General features: G+C 39.9%; 1 protein-coding gene across 3 annotated transcripts in view; it reads left to right on the forward strand.

Moving 5' to 3' along the window:
* LOC124268681 overlaps positions 1 to 13,018 on the forward strand; it is a 120,846-nt gene extending 107,828 nt beyond the window's left edge. For all 3 annotated transcript variants that reach the window (XM_046703779.1, XM_046703839.1, XM_046703696.1), the window contains exons 5-9: positions 1,972 to 2,061; positions 2,737 to 2,862; positions 7,294 to 7,404; positions 8,555 to 8,807; positions 9,380 to 13,018. In XM_046703779.1, the coding sequence (XP_046559735.1) occupies positions 1,972 to 2,061; positions 2,737 to 2,862; positions 7,294 to 7,404; positions 8,555 to 8,807; positions 9,380 to 9,485 (686 nt within the window). In that variant the 3' untranslated portion in view covers positions 9,486 to 13,018. The remainder of the gene's footprint in view (positions 1 to 1,971; positions 2,062 to 2,736; positions 2,863 to 7,293; positions 7,405 to 8,554; positions 8,808 to 9,379) is intronic.
* Positions 13,019 to 15,932: the final 2,914 nt, after the last annotated feature.

Raw genomic sequence — 15,932 nt, forward strand, 5'->3', positions numbered from 1 at the left:
GATGGGATTGACATGTTTTGGAAATAGGAACATTAAAATATACTAAGTATTAGACCTTAGCATTAAATATATTGAGTATGGTATTATTTAGTGAATAATAGCTTATATGTCTGACTTTCTATAGATTTACATCAATGTTCAATAAAGAGTTAAGGTAAAATTACAGATTAGTCTTCTAAAGTGATATACCGACTTGTTGCTTGTGTAAGTAAGTGATACTGTGAGTGAGTGAGTTTTAGTTTTATGCTGCTTTTAGCAATATTCCAGCAATATCACGACATGGGACACCAGAGTGGGCTTCACATTGTACCATCGTGGGAAATGAACCCACGTCTTCAGCGTGACGAGCCAATGTTAACCACTAGGCTGTGTAAGGACAGGTTTAGTTGGAGGCAGGTTTCGGGAGCTGCAAGATGCACTATAAACTGAGACGAACAACTGCACATCTGGTGCTTGGGGTTGACATGACAATGCTAACACTGGGCATGGCATGATAAGTGTTGAGCATGTTGCCGGTGCGGGGGAGGCATGACAGCCATGCAGAAATCACCACATCAATTTGCGGTGTTAGCATAGCTGGGATACACGGTGAGACCCAACGTCCCAGCCTGCCTTGCCTTGTGTTACAGGCTGGCGACCGTGTTTGCTCGGCTGTGTTTAATTATGGATTTGTATGTTGAATCCATGCAAACCTTATGCTCAAACTGTGATCTGCCGCACAAGTCTGTTGCTAAATGTCTGGCGTAGCATTTCCTCCATTACTGATGCTGTGTCACCAAGTGCATCCCCTGTACTCCCCGCCTCGTCTGTGTGGAATTGCCATGGAAATGCCTGTGTCACGTGGACCTGAACTCGCCAAGTCAGGAAGAACAGGCAGATTTCCATGTTTGAATACCCGCCATCTCCGTGGCCAATGAGAAGCTCACAAACAAGCCCCTGCACCCTCTGACATGGAGTCACAGTACCAGAATCGCCATGACTACTGCCTCATTGCAAGCACCTGTCTTCTGTTTGTAAACAACATAATCGATCAGATTATTGCAGGCTGTATGCTGAGTGCTCTTGCCAGCACCATATATGGCCTTTAAACTGTCAAATAAACACTACTGAACTTTTGGTAAGGATATTCCCAGTCCATGATAAACTTTTGTAATATACTACTGAACATTTTTAAGGACCACACCTACTGAAGATGATTTTGTTCCCTTAATTGTTCAGTATGAAATAGCATGCTTATCAAATGATGAGAAGTACTGAGCAACCCCAGCAATGACGTGCTTGTTCAGCCATCGAGAGAACAATTTATATAATACTGAATATGTAAATTCAGTGAACCTATTTTACATTAATGCTTAATATTCATCTGTGTGTGTTGACAGAGGAACCTGTTGACATTCATACATGAGTTTGGTACAATTTTTATTTATTTTGGAAACAGTGGAATACAATATTTTGTTTTTGTGATGAAATTGTTGGACAATATAATCTGCTAATTGTACTGTTCTCCAAAGTACTAGTTATGGATATTTCTTTTTAAGAATACCCTTATATTACATTCAACTATGGTAAAAATGATTATTATAAATTGTTAAATTTCATGAGGAAAACAAAGCATTTGCATATGAAACAACAAAATGATTACATTTTCATCAGGGTTCAATTCTCCACATGGGCACAATGTGTGAAGCCCATTTCTGGTGTCCCGAGCTGTGATATTCCTGGAATATTGCTAAAACGCATAAAACCCAGATATTCCTGGAATATTGCTAAAACTCGGCATAAAACCCAGCTCACTCACTCACTCACTCACTCACTCACTCACTCACTCACTCGTTTGATTAAACTTTTGTCACTGTGCCCGATGATCATTTTGATGCAAATACTGCATTTGTGGACCTGAAATAAGGTCCCTCCTTTTAAAATCAAGTATACTAATGAACCAATAAACAAATTTGATTATGTATTTTGCAGCCTCTTTGCCTCCCAGTCCTGCCGACAGCGGTGTCTCAGATATTGACAGCAACTCCGACGACATAAAAATGAGATTACACGGTTCTTACAGTAAGTAGTTACCTATGTCATAAATGTACGACTTATCTTTAATTGGCATTTACAGAGGTGCAGCATCAATGAGTTGACTTCTATACGATCACAATACCTGTTTGTTAATGTCTGTTAACTCTGTCTTCATAATCTTGTCGACCGCCTCCGTGGTGTAGTGGTTAGAGTGTCCGCCCGGAGAGCGAAAGGTCGCGGGTTCGATCACCGACCGTGTCATACCAAAAGACGTTAAAATATGGTACTTGTTGGTCCCTGCCTGGCACTCGGCATTAATGGGTACAACAAGGACTGGTCGGCTCGGAGTCAGTATAATGGTCTGAGTGGGGTATCATGCTTCACTGCGGCATGGTATCTCAGTGGGCTAGCACTATAAAACCAGCTTCAGTCTGGGCTAGTACAAGCAGCCGCACATACACATACACACGCATGCACGCCGTCATATGAGCGAAATATTCTCAAGCACGACGTTAAACCCAATTTCACCTCACCTCACCTCCATAATCTTGTCAGCAAACCGTCATGGCAATTACTTGTTTGTTGATTCAGCCTTGTATCACAGGGCTGAACTAATTACAAACATGATAATCAAGTTGACTGGCTGATTTGCTTTTCCAATATGTGTATTTTACCCTGGTATAGAAATGTAACTGATGAATTGTTTCATGTATTTTTCAGCATTCATCCCAAGTCCCCCAGTACCTGGCCCCAGTCCGTTCATCCCCCCATACTGCCAGCCACCCCCAGCACACCAGCCCCTACCCGCACACTTCAACACAGCTACACATATCGCCATGAGACCAGGTGAGTTTATCCCATCTATAACAGTATTGTTACACAACGTACCTAGTGAAACCGTATTGTTAGCGTACATATCTATTGTGAACTTACACTCCCTAAACAGTAAGTCTGGGACGATACGATACGTATTGCGATATTTTACCTGCGATACGATACGTATCACAAAACATACAACTTGAAAGACTTAAGTATTAAGATTTAGAATTATTTATTTCAAGGTAATCGTGTAAAACAATAACACTATTGTAATAAACTAGCAAGAAACTCTATCGTACTTGCCTATTTTTCTCTAAATAAGTACTTAAACATGTTTAAGATAAAACTGTTTTGAAAAAAAATTGTGTATTGTTTTGTATCGATACACCAGTCGACGATATGATAGCTGTATCAAACTTAAATGTATTGCGATGTATCGTAGAAAATCGTCCCAGCCCTACTAAATAGTATTGTTGGTTACGTGTAACAGAGCTTCGGTACGTATCTATTACATATAACATGGTAGTTTTAAGTTAGATACCTATATATGATAGTTTTGTTGGGTACATGTAACGTGGAATTATTGACACATATATAATAGTTTTGGTTACATTTAACATGGTAGTTTTAGCTTAGATACCTTCATATAACAGTATTGATGATTACGTGTAACATAGTATTGTTAGCCTTTGTGTCTATTGTTACCTTAAATATGTGTTGTTAGCCTACATATTTAATGATGTTATTGTTAGCCTATGTGTCTATTGATTATAGTAATGTTACACCACATACCTATTGAGCATAGAATTGTTCACCTACTTGTCTGTTGATGTTAGTATTTACCTATTAAATATTGCATTGTTTGCCTTCATATCTAATGATCAAAGTATTACTAGTCTACATGCTAGTAGCTGTATCAAACTCAAATGTATTGCGATGTATCGGTGAATCGTCCCAGCCCTACTAGATAGTATTGTTGGTTACGTGTAACAGAGCTTCGGTACATACCTATTAATCATAATATTTTTAATGTAATTGTCTATAGATCAATGTATTGCTACCCTTCATCCTATTAATCATAGTATTTGTTAACCGTCTGTCATTATATTCATTTTGGAAGCCGTGGTGGCTGAGCGGTCTAGGTGTCTGACTTTGTATGCTGGCAAATAGGTGCCTGACTCTGAGGGTGTGGGTTCGAATCCCGGATGGGACTCAAACTCCCAGAAAAGTACTAGAATCTGTACTTTACTAAGAAAGTGTAATCCCAAATATAACATATGTTACTTTTGACTACCCTTGCTATTTGAAACAACATTTCTAGTATCATGTAACCTTTAGTGCAAAATATGTTTATAAATCTATTGTTAAATGATCCATAGCACTGAAAAAAATACCTGTAGTTTGAGAGAAAAAATATCTGCATCACAGATTAGAAATTAAGGGGTATTTGTTAGGTGATATGCTTCTATTTGAGTCTTATTTTGGCATTCAACAGTGTTTTGATACAGCCAGTCCATCCCAGGTGTCCACAAAATCTGTGTTATAGCACAGCAGGTAGCTACAGCAGATGTAGGGTTAGCACAGTAGGTGGATACAGCGAATGTTGTAGGCGACACTCAATACCATATGCTGACATAAGACATTAGCCACAAAAAAAAGCTAGTATTGCAGTCAGTAAACTTGTCAGAAACCAAAAATATTAGGACATTTTCGTGAGTCCATCCAAATTTTGGCACTACATGTTCTCTTCCATTTCCAAAATATTTGTCAGACATTTTTGATGACGTCAGCCAGTGTCCCAGAAACTGAACCGATCAGAAAGCCTAGCGTAATTCATACCATCTGCTGCCATGATCTGTTTTGTGTCATCTTGTAAACAAAACTATCAAGTGAACTTACAGAGGCGTAATGGCAGTAACGGCTGAAATATTAAATACGATCTCGTACTAAAATCTGTTTCCTTAGTCTGTAGGAGTGGAACCAAATTTGTTTTGTGTTGTGTGCAGCTGACTGACATTATAGATGAATTAGTTGGTGGTGTGTATGTTTAGTTTCAACAAGTGCTATTAGGTGTGGAGGCCACAGTTCAAACTATACGGCGGCTGTCTGGACAAGCCTAAATAACATACTGCCTACGATATGATTTGAAAACATCACAGGTTAACGTACCTGGGCTCAAACACACTCAATGACTTTATAGTCCTAGTTTATGTTTGCCCTGAAGGTACAGCAGAATATATTAGCTGTCTGTCATATTGATGAAAAGTACCTTATCATAAAAATCGATTCTTGTTAAAACTCACACAGATGAAGTTTTGTTATGTGTCACATATATAAAAAATGGCTGATATGCTGAAAAGTGTACCGAATAACTGATAAAATATCAGGGGGATGTGAATATTAAGCTTTTCATCATTAACGACATCCAGATCTATAAGTTGATACTCCGATATTGCTATGTTAGTGCCATGGTGACTAAACCAAACAGTGTGTATATTTAGGAGATAAACAAACTGTGTTGGAAAATAAGAGGTATATACTGAAACTATAATAGCTCTAAATGTGATTTAAAACCAAACGCGTGGTGTGAGGTTTTAAATAAAAAATTTGAGTTATTATAATTTCGTTATGTGCCTCTGATTTTCCAACACAGTATGTTTGTCTCCGTTCTACCATAACCGCGTTATTAAGATTTTAAAAAAATACACACTGTGTTGGAAAATCAGAGGTATATAACGTGATTATATACCTCTGAATGACCTAAATTAATTGATCACAAATCCAGTATTTACTGAAGTCATGGTAGAATGTATTAATATTAGTCCTGAAATACAGTTTTAGTAAGAACAAACAAAGCCAGGTTAAATCTGGTGCCTGAACATTGTCCTGATGCGACAGGAAAAGGTTAGATGGTGAGGCAGCAGAAACTACGGAAATGAAGTGTTTGTCTATACATACTAGGTAATAGCATGGAGGAAATATCAGTGTAGTGAGTAGAGAATCACACTTTTCACTGGTGCTATTGTGGTGGAAAGGAAACTTCACTGTGACAGTGTACGATTACATCTGGCATTTGGAGGCCATTTCCCCAACTTGCCATAATTGTGGCTATAACTTGACCCGCCCAACTGTGATTGTGGATGTTGCGAGTTTGAAACGAGGTCAGCGTTATGACTGAACACAATTGTAGTGTTGAGTTACAGAGAGACAATAGGCATTGAAAGGATCAGAGGGAGCTCTGGTACCTTCCGAGAGGAAGGAAAAGTTTAATGTTGCACTTATGGAAGCGTATATACATTATTTGTAGGAACTTTATCATGTTGATGGGATCTTTGGGATGGTTATGAAAAGATGAATGCAATTTTCTTAATTTTGAAAATGAATTTAGATTGAATTATAATGGTACCAGCTGGTGTCTACAATGGTTGATTGTAACGATTCTTTTCTCTGATTTTTATGAGGTAATTTACATTTTTTCTCTTGGTGGTTGGTTGCTATGTTTGAATGAGGTTAGTGGGAGTGTTTTATGTAGCGGGCAATTTGGTATTTTGTGAATGTACATTGCGCTTTGTGGAGAGGGAGTATTGTGTTTTATGAATTGCGTGGTTAGGGCCTTTTGTGCTTTATGTATAGTGGAATGGGGTAACAGAGTGGTTTGTGAATTGTACAATGTTAGTTTCCTTGAGTGTAGCTCACCTGGACAAAACATTCTCGGGAGCTTATGCCATAGCACATGTCTGTGAATACAAGTGTTAACACAGCCACCATGGCAACTTATTAAAGGTGTGAACAAGTCTCTTGTTGCTATTCGTGGTTTGCTATGGAGGAAAGTTTTGTGTTCGCTGTCCCTCACCATGAAAATGCTTGAATATTGCAAAGAAGGGAGAGAAAGCCAACTCATTCGCTCCCTTCAGTGTTGACATATGTCTAGTTATTTTTACCTTCAACTGATATGTTCAGTCTGAAGCTAAATATCTGACCCATTGTTATGACAAGTTAATGTAAACTTGGTTGAATATTTAATGTAAACGTGAGTGATGATACAGTCTCACAAAATAGGTGAGTGAGTGAGTTTGGTTTTACGCCGCTTTTAGCAATATTCCAGCAATATCACAGCGGGGAACACCTGAAATAGGCTTCACATTTTGTACCCATGTGGGAAATTGAACCCAGGTCTTTGGCATGACGAGTGAACGCTTTAACCACTAGGCTACCCCCACCGCCCATGAAGTAGTTGAGCTACAGAACCCAACTGCACTTTCCATAGCAGCTTTTCATGTTGTTTAACTTGTGTTGGATAGAAAGCGAATTATGAACACACTTTCATTGATTTGTTTTCTTAAAAGTATAATTTCCCAATAAGTGAGGAATAAATCAAAATGCTCAAATAAGGTGTGCAGGCATTGTTGAGGGAGCTGATGATTGTGGACCCAGTACTAAATGATGTGTTTGTTTCAGACCATGTGTATCAGAACAACCTCCTCCCCACACCAGTCCAACACGCCGGCAGTGAAGGTTCACCTAGCAACACCCCTCCAGCATCACCAGACAGACCCAAAAGCAGAAAAGGTTTGTAGTATTGATACAGCTTTTTATCTTATACACCCATGCTTCAGCAACCCTTGACGTAAGACACAGCTAACAGGATTGGGTGTCAGGCTCACTAACTTGGTTGAGACATGTCATTGTATCAACATTGCGTAGATGGATGCTGATGCTGTTGATCACTTGATTGTCTGGTCCAGGCTTGTTTTCTAACAGACTGCCGCCATATTGCTGGAATATTGCTGATTGTGACCTTAAACAACAAACAAACACACATTTTATTATATACGATGAAGTGAGATACTGATCATTGGAGAATATAAAGTCCTTGTTGCTGTTGAATGGTGATAAATTCAAAATGTACTTCCTGAAACAATGAGTATGCTTTTGACTGTCTCTTGGGTGATATGTTGTAAGGAAACACATAGTGCTAGGAGAAATTGCAATGATCAACAGCTCAGTTTGTGAAAACTAAGATGCATGTCCAAACGATCAGCAGTTTATTTAGCAAATGATCAGCAGTTTATTTAGTGGGATTTAGAAATGAGTGAGTGAGTGAGGATAGTTTTACGCCACACTCGGCAATATTCCAGCTATATGGCGGCGGTCTGTAAATAATTGAGTCTGGACCAGACAATCCAGTGATCAACAGCGTGAGCATCGATCTGTGCAATTGGGAACCGATGACATGTGTAAACCAAGTCAGCGAACCTGACCACCCGATCCCGTGAGTGGCCTCTTACGACAAGCGTAGTCACCTTTTGTGGCAAGCATGGGTTGCTGAGGACCTATTCTATCCCGGATCTTCATGAGTCGATTTAGAAATGAGCCCAACTAGTAAGTTTGAGAGAATTTAGAGGTATGGGGTTGATTATTGCTCTTATTTGCCTGGTGGGGGATGGGGTAGCCTAGTGGTTAAAAGCATTCACTCGTCACGCCAAAGACCTGGGTTCTATTCCCCACATGGGTACAATGTGTGAAGCCCATTACTGGTGTACCCCACCGTGATATTGCTGTAATATTGCTAAAAGCGGTGTAAAACCATACTCACTCACTCACTCCCTATTTGCCTGGTCCATACACTCATTTTAGAGGTTGCAGTGATATAGCTGTTGTAATGTAGACATCCTGTGTATGTTTGATATAACTGACCTTGACACTTATCTTTTGGCAGGTCGCAAACCCAAGAACCTTGATTACCCAATGAACAGCCAGCCTAAGAGGAAGCGAGAAGGCAACACAACATACTTGTGGGAGTTCCTTCTGTCCCTGCTGCAAAATCGCGAAACATGTCCTCGGTATATCAAGTGGACAAACAGGGAAAAAGGAATCTTCAAGTTGGTCGACTCGAAGGCTGTGTCGAAACTATGGGGCATGCACAAGAATAAACCCGATATGAACTATGAAACAATGGGAAGGGCACTGAGGTGAGTTTGATGATGGCATATTTTGTATGGGAAGCGATTGCACCAGTAAGCCTAGATGACATGCTTAGCCTAATGCACAGCAATGAAGTATTTGTAAAATAAAGAAGTTTATCATGCATAAAGTTTTGTCATCACAATGAAGTATTTAGTTTATATCATGATAAATATATCATTGGAGTTGATGACTGGTCACTGAAGCTTGTTCCAGGTCAGTTTAAATCAAAACCTGATAACCCTAAAACTGTAGACTAACTAATCTGGATGCTTTAGTAATGATTGATTATTTGAGATTCTTGAGAGGCATTTAGAAGTTGGTGAATATATAAGATGTGTATATGGATGGCAACATATTCTTTATTGTATAACACGTTTCTGGGCTACTTCTTGCCCCTTCTTCAGGCGATTGACCTGAATCTGGTGAAGGGACAAGAAGTAGCCCAGAAACATCGTGTTATACAATAAAGAAGAAGTTGCCATCCATATACTCGCCTTAGATTGATTATTTGTTTTTTACGGTTCTTAAGGTTTTGGTTTCATGTTTCTCAAATGACCTCATTCTGTTTATCTTTTAGGTACTACTATGCAAGAGGAATATTAAACAAAGTGGATGGGCAAAGACTTGTGTATCAGTTTGCAGAGGTTCCTAAGGGGATAGTAGAGATCGACTGCCATAGTTAGTGTGTGTCAGACCTGATGTGTACATGTTGACTGAGCGTGACGGTGCCTGGCACTGACCAATCATAACCCAGCACTTACACCAGCAACCCAACCACTGTGATAGATCTCCATATGCTCCAGACCTCATTCCCTGTCTAAGGACAGAGGCAGCAGGAAGGGTAATTGAGGGTGGGAGCTCAACTCTACCCCTCGTTCCCTGCTTCAGGACAGAGACTGCAGACAGGTGAAGGGGATGGGAGCTCAACTCTGTGCTTGTGATGGCCAACTTGGATACTAACAGTCTACACTGTCCCCCAGCAGGAGTCACAAAGATCCTGGAGACTGACTGAACAGACACACAACAGCACTATGCTAGTTGCTCCGGATCTGAGGCCGTGATGTCCAAGTGCTCTCAGAGTGCTATGAAGAGAACTAGAACGTCAGATGTCTTGACAATTGTGTTGGGCAGCTTTCTGTAGATATAGGCAGCATGCCCTTCTTATGGTGCTGTTGTTGCCAATGACAACAGAAGGACCCGTTTACTGATTGTAGTGGAATGGGCATCTGCCATTATGGACAACACTACCCTCAGTACCAGTGACGTCATGTATTAGCTGATATAGTGTTAACTGGTTGCTCTTTAAAGGAAAACAATTATTTTAGAATTGACAATAGCTGGTGATGAACCTGTTCTGCAGACAGTGGTCAGTTACCATGGTAACCAACATTAGATTATAAAGTCATCTTCCATTCCATAAATCACTCCATCAGTTTAGTTTTGCATACTGGGGATATTCCCTGAAAGGCCAGTACCTACCATGGAAATATTACAAAATATCTCAGTCGTGTGTACCCATTTTCAGACTGTGTGATTGCTATAGGGTGAAAGATGTAGCCGAGTTAAAAGAATGATGTGAAAGTGAGTGTGAAATGATGATTATGGCATGAGAAACTCTATGACCCCTTATGTTTACGAGTGGACATCAATCTAGGCATTGTTGCCCCCAAACTGTGTGATATGTAGAACCCTGTTGACGATGGGACTTGCCCGAGACTGCTATATGGGCTGCGTGATCCCATCAGAAGGCTTGTCCCGCTTGGGTCTGAAGTCATGAAGTATTGACATGTGAGGCCTCGGTGATGTGTTCTTTTGGAGGAAGAATCATATGTTGCTGCCCCTACTGTTTTACTTGCAGCAGAGGTTTTACTGGTTTTATTTGAGTTCAGTGGTGTTGACTGTTTGACAGCGTGTAACCTAGGCTCTCATCACTGACAGGATGTTGGGTGGACCACCTTTTATAAACATATTAGTTGTTGTCTTGTTGTATTGTTGATTATTCCAACAGATTTTATTGGTTTTCTGGCATGAGGCTGCAAAGGGATAAAATGTGACCATGTGCCCAGTTATCAGCGGTGTCATGGCCATGATGTCTGAAGGTCATCACTTGCAGCCTGCTGCCAGATGTAGAGACCCATTTCATGTTAATTTGTGTTGCGTCCTTACACTGACATTGCAGTGAGATTTTCTACTGCAGTTGGCTTCCATTGTTTTGCTGTGCATTCCAAGGTAAATCAGCAACCCATTCTTCTAGAATGCTGTGTTCATTTTGATAGCTTCACTGGTGCCAGTGACCACTCTTCTGTTTTGTATGCCCACAACATGGGGTCCCTAATCACCAGCATGTTCCTATCAGGTTCTTGGGCAGAGCTAGCAGTGATGCCCAATAGGTCAGATCTGTCAATGTGATGACCATTTGCGCCAAACATTCACATTGATGCCCATGGGTCTATTTCAAACCTGATCCCATACTCCTCTGGCAGACATAGCCTCCGTGGGTGGAATGCTGCATTAAATATGTAGATATGAAACAAAATGTATATTTTTAGGTAAATCAACTGCCAGGGCTGTCCATTTGAAAGTGTTCTGATGGTCAGGTTTGGTTGAACTCTGGAAGAAGTCTGACGAGTGATACCGTCAGCTGTAGTTATGACATAGATGTGCCTTAAAACTGTAGTGTATGCAGAAGCCAGCGCGCCTGCCCCCAAGAGATCATTGGCTTCCAAGCTCATGCTGTTTAGTGTGAGCTGGATTCAATGGTCTAATTCACTATAATGAAAACCTCCCCAACTTAATGACGAAGGTTAACATATATGCAGAGTATACACTTATACTAGTGTTTTGGTACCCATTCTAAGACAATAAACGCATGACGCACATGATTCACAGAGGTAATATTTATAGATTGGTACAGTTGTAGATTTTTACCTGTCTTAAAGAAACACTTTGAAATGGTAAAATCAAACTCGTAGTTTGTGCAAGTTTGATTTCATCTTCTGTAAAGTATGTTGAAAATGTCTCTTTCGATTATTTGTAAATCTCAATCTGATAATCTAATTTTGCTCATAGGAAAGATGAAAGTCTGTCTCATGATAATATGATATCTTCAATATTTGGGATACAAATTTTCAGTGTAAATTTATCTTTTGTCTCTTCAATTACAAAATCTTGAAAACATTTACCATCACGCCTAAAGTATATTTTGATTACATTACCGATGAAATTAAAAACTCAGTTTAACTTAATGATTGAGCCAAATATTTTATGGATTTGTTGTCTCCGTCAGGTAATGAAGAAAAGAGTGACAAGCTCAGACTGTTATGACCTTCAGTTTATATTTTCCTACTATTGTTACTGCTGTTTTGGTATATGTTTGTAAGTAATTAACAGTTAATTATCACATTGGGATCTGGCTTATCAGATTTACTTGTTAGTTTTGTGATGTCATCAGTAAATTATTGAAAGATTGTTCTGTTTTTATTGAATGTTATTGTTTAAAATGAATTCAGATGATTTAGGGAACAAGGACAAATTAGAAATGAAGTAATTTGGGAATCAGATTATGGACATTTTTCTTGTATGACAATTTGTACAGACTGATAAAGAACAATCTTTATGGAATATATGAAACGGGCAGTGGCCTCAATCAGCTGGTGAGACACTGGCATTACCAAGCAGCTTGTCCAGGTGGCTCCCTCTAGATTGTCTCTGTGTCAGTGACGTTGATTAAGAGTCTGGGCACGTAGGGTCGCAGTAAGCTTTGACATACATACCTCTACAGCATAGTTTGAAAATGTCAAGAGAATTGCATTTAACTTTGTCATGAAATTTATTGTCTACAGCTGCATGGCAGTCATGTTGACCCAACACATGCCCAGAGAGTGAAACAATTTCACCTATGCTTTCTTTACATTTGAGAGTAGGCTTGTTCTATTTGAAAAAAATGTCAGTGCACAGGAACAGGTTTACGATTTTGCCAATTTCGAAAGTATTGAGAGTTACCTGCTCATGGACACGAGAGGGAGCCACCTTGAATGATTTAACGAACAGGTTCAGGACCTTGTAGTCCACATTTACACATGTACAGTGCTACCTTGTTAAGGAAAGGATCTCTCTATTTGTACTGTAAAATTGTATATAATGCCTCTGATTGGTTAGATTTCTAATCAATTACATGTTATATCTGAATAAAGTAGTTAATTATTTTTGAAAAATATCTTCTGGTTGTGTGATCTTTGCTGCATTACAGGGACCGGTCATTTGTTTCAGGGAATGGTGTGTCAGGGGACAGAAGTGTTTCCTTCTTTAATCATTGTAATCATTAGAGGTACACAAAGTCTATGGTCAAGAGTACCAGTTGTCTGATTTCCATTTTAAATAATGGAAGTCGCTGTGGCTGAGTGGGTTAGATTGCTGACTTTGTGTGCTGGCGATTAGGTGCCTGATTCTGAGAGTGGGGTTCGAATCCCAGACGGGACTCAACCCAACAAAAGTACTATAGTCTGTACTTCATTGAGAAAGTGTAATCCCAAATATAACGTGTTGCACAGCTTACAGTCTCGAGGCCTCTAAATATAGTCTCTAAATTGATACATGAATTTCGGGAGAGTCTTAAAAATGAGGTAACAAAATTGTCTTTTCAGTGAGTGTTGTGAAGACAAAGGTTGAAGGGAGGGTCATTTAAATATGACACACGCATTGGGGGTGTCATTATGTCCAGAACGGAATGCTGGAAAGATCTCGGAATCACTTCTCATAGTAAATGATGGTCCCATGATGACATGCTATCAGCTGTGCTTTACATGGAGTATGTTTAGAGTGAGTGAGTGAGTTTAGTTTTTTTGCCGCTTTTAGCAATATGCCAGCAATAATCATTGAGGGGGACACCTGAAATGGGCTTTGCGCGTTGTACACATGTGGGGAATCGAACCGGGGCCTTCGGGGTGACTAATGCTTTAACCACTAGGCTACCCCACAGCTTATTGACAAGCTTTATGATAATGAACATTATATGTGGTCGGTTCCCGAACTTGACGACAGGGAAATAAGTGATTGGTGTACGAGGTGAACAGATACGAATTTTCATAATCAGTTCCTTGAATTAAAGTACCGAAAATGTTTGGGTTTCATGACGTAAGTGTGGCAGAGCTGGGAAGTCGGGCGTCTTGCTACTGTGCATGTTACATATTCGTTATTTTTTAGACCGGCAAGCCTACCTTGTGAAATGTGAGATACGCCCCGCTGGGCAAACCGTCTTGGACTAGATTCGATGTAAGGCGTGTCGTAACAATATCACTTATAATTACTTCTGACGTAGCTGTAATGTACCTCGAGGGGATACTGGCATGAACTGATGTTATTTTCATGTCCCAGTCTTTAGACTTCATGTCGCGTGTTACTGAGGAAAAGGGGCACCATAGTCCAGTCGTCTAGGAGACATTCGCTTTGAAGATTTCCGTCAGGATTGATGGTTTGAATCCTAGGTTCACCATGTATATCATTGGTTTGTTAGCTCCTAACGAAAAAGGGATAAACATCTAAGTAAGACCTTCGCCACTTAGAACCTTTCTCTTTCTAGCTGACAAGCCGTGATGTAACTGAACTATTATCACTTTGACAGCGTGAGGTAGCCTAGTGGTTAAAAATGTCGCTCGTCACACAGAAGACCCGGGTTCGAATCACAACATGTGTGAAGCTAAAAACTGGTGTCACCCGCCGCGATATTGCTGGAATGGTGCCAAGAGCGGCGTGAAACCACCAATTCGAGCTCACACTCATAGCAAAACGCTTGCTGTAGAAAACGTTCAATGACTTTTTTTTTAGTAATCGTGAAGTCTACACTGGTGTCATGTGTCATGACCCGCTATGGGGCCAATATTCACTACGATCTCGCCTAGTTACGGCGGCTGTCACCTTGGCTGTGGGCTGGTGTGTTAGCTAATTCTCTGGTTGCTGGTCCATAATGCTATGAAATGTCATTGCTATCAGATTTTGGTTGAACGACTGAGTCTAGACGGACTCGCATATACAGGCCAGACCTTTCCATATGGTATCTGACCGACGTGTTACGAGCGAGTAACCTAAGACTTGTAGGATTTGGGAGCATTGTGTCGACCTTGCCAACTGTAGAGATTAGGAGCAACCTTATACATCCGAAACACCCGGAATTGAGCCGGGGAAGTATCATATTAATACATTTAGGTATCTGTATGTGAACGATCTGTTATATGACTGTTCATGTACGAACATGAAAGAAATATCGGTGAAACATGAAGGTCATTGACCAAGGACGCCGATATTCGTGTTTGTGTTGAATAAACATTAGAACAACAGTATGAATAGAAGTGCCGTTGTGATAGGTTCCATCTATTAAGATGTATGAATGCATGTCATGAATTATGTCATGTTATGGAAGGTTTCAGTTTGCAAGCATTGATCTACACTTAAAAACCAAACCATAGAGACTATTGGTATATATGGAAAAATGTGTTGATAATTACCTGTTGTTATTCTTTCATTTTAATTATATAAAATATGTAAAATAGACCCGTGGCTGTCTTCACCTTTGGTAAAATGATAAATCAAGACGATGCACAGTAATGGCCCATATTGACAACAGGATCTGCGTCATTTAAGAGTGAGTCAGTTTTACGCCGCTTTCAGCAACATTCCTTCAATATCACGGCGGGGGACACCAGAACTGGGCTTAACATGTTGTACCCATGTGGGGAATCGAAACGGGTCTTCGGCGAGACGAGCGGACGCTTTAACCACTAGACTACCCCACCGCCCCTATGTTAGACAGTACAAAAGATAAAAGGTTATATTTTGTCACCAATCACGACTGGCCCATAGTCGTATCGTCAGCGTTTCGTCCCTTTAATGTACTTTAATCATGCCACTAAGTCGTGCAAATGTAGATAAAGAGTCTAACAGAGAGACTAGTTACTAGAAATATGTCTATTTTAAAGCTTGTTTTGCCACTATTTTAAAACTTAAAAATATTCAAAACCCTTTCAGTGTGACAGAAATGGCTCATTTCACACAGTGTACCTAGACCAACGCTTACTCTCTGTTTATATATAATTTTGATTGTAACAAATAAATCCTATTAAATAGAAAATAAGCCT

The sequence above is a fragment of the Haliotis rubra genome, unplaced genomic scaffold, assembly GCF_003918875.1.
Source record: "Haliotis rubra isolate DU_JTF1 unplaced genomic scaffold, ASM391887v1 Scf1, whole genome shotgun sequence".
In the NCBI taxonomy this organism is placed as follows: Eukaryota; Metazoa; Mollusca; class Gastropoda; order Lepetellida; family Haliotidae; genus Haliotis; species Haliotis rubra.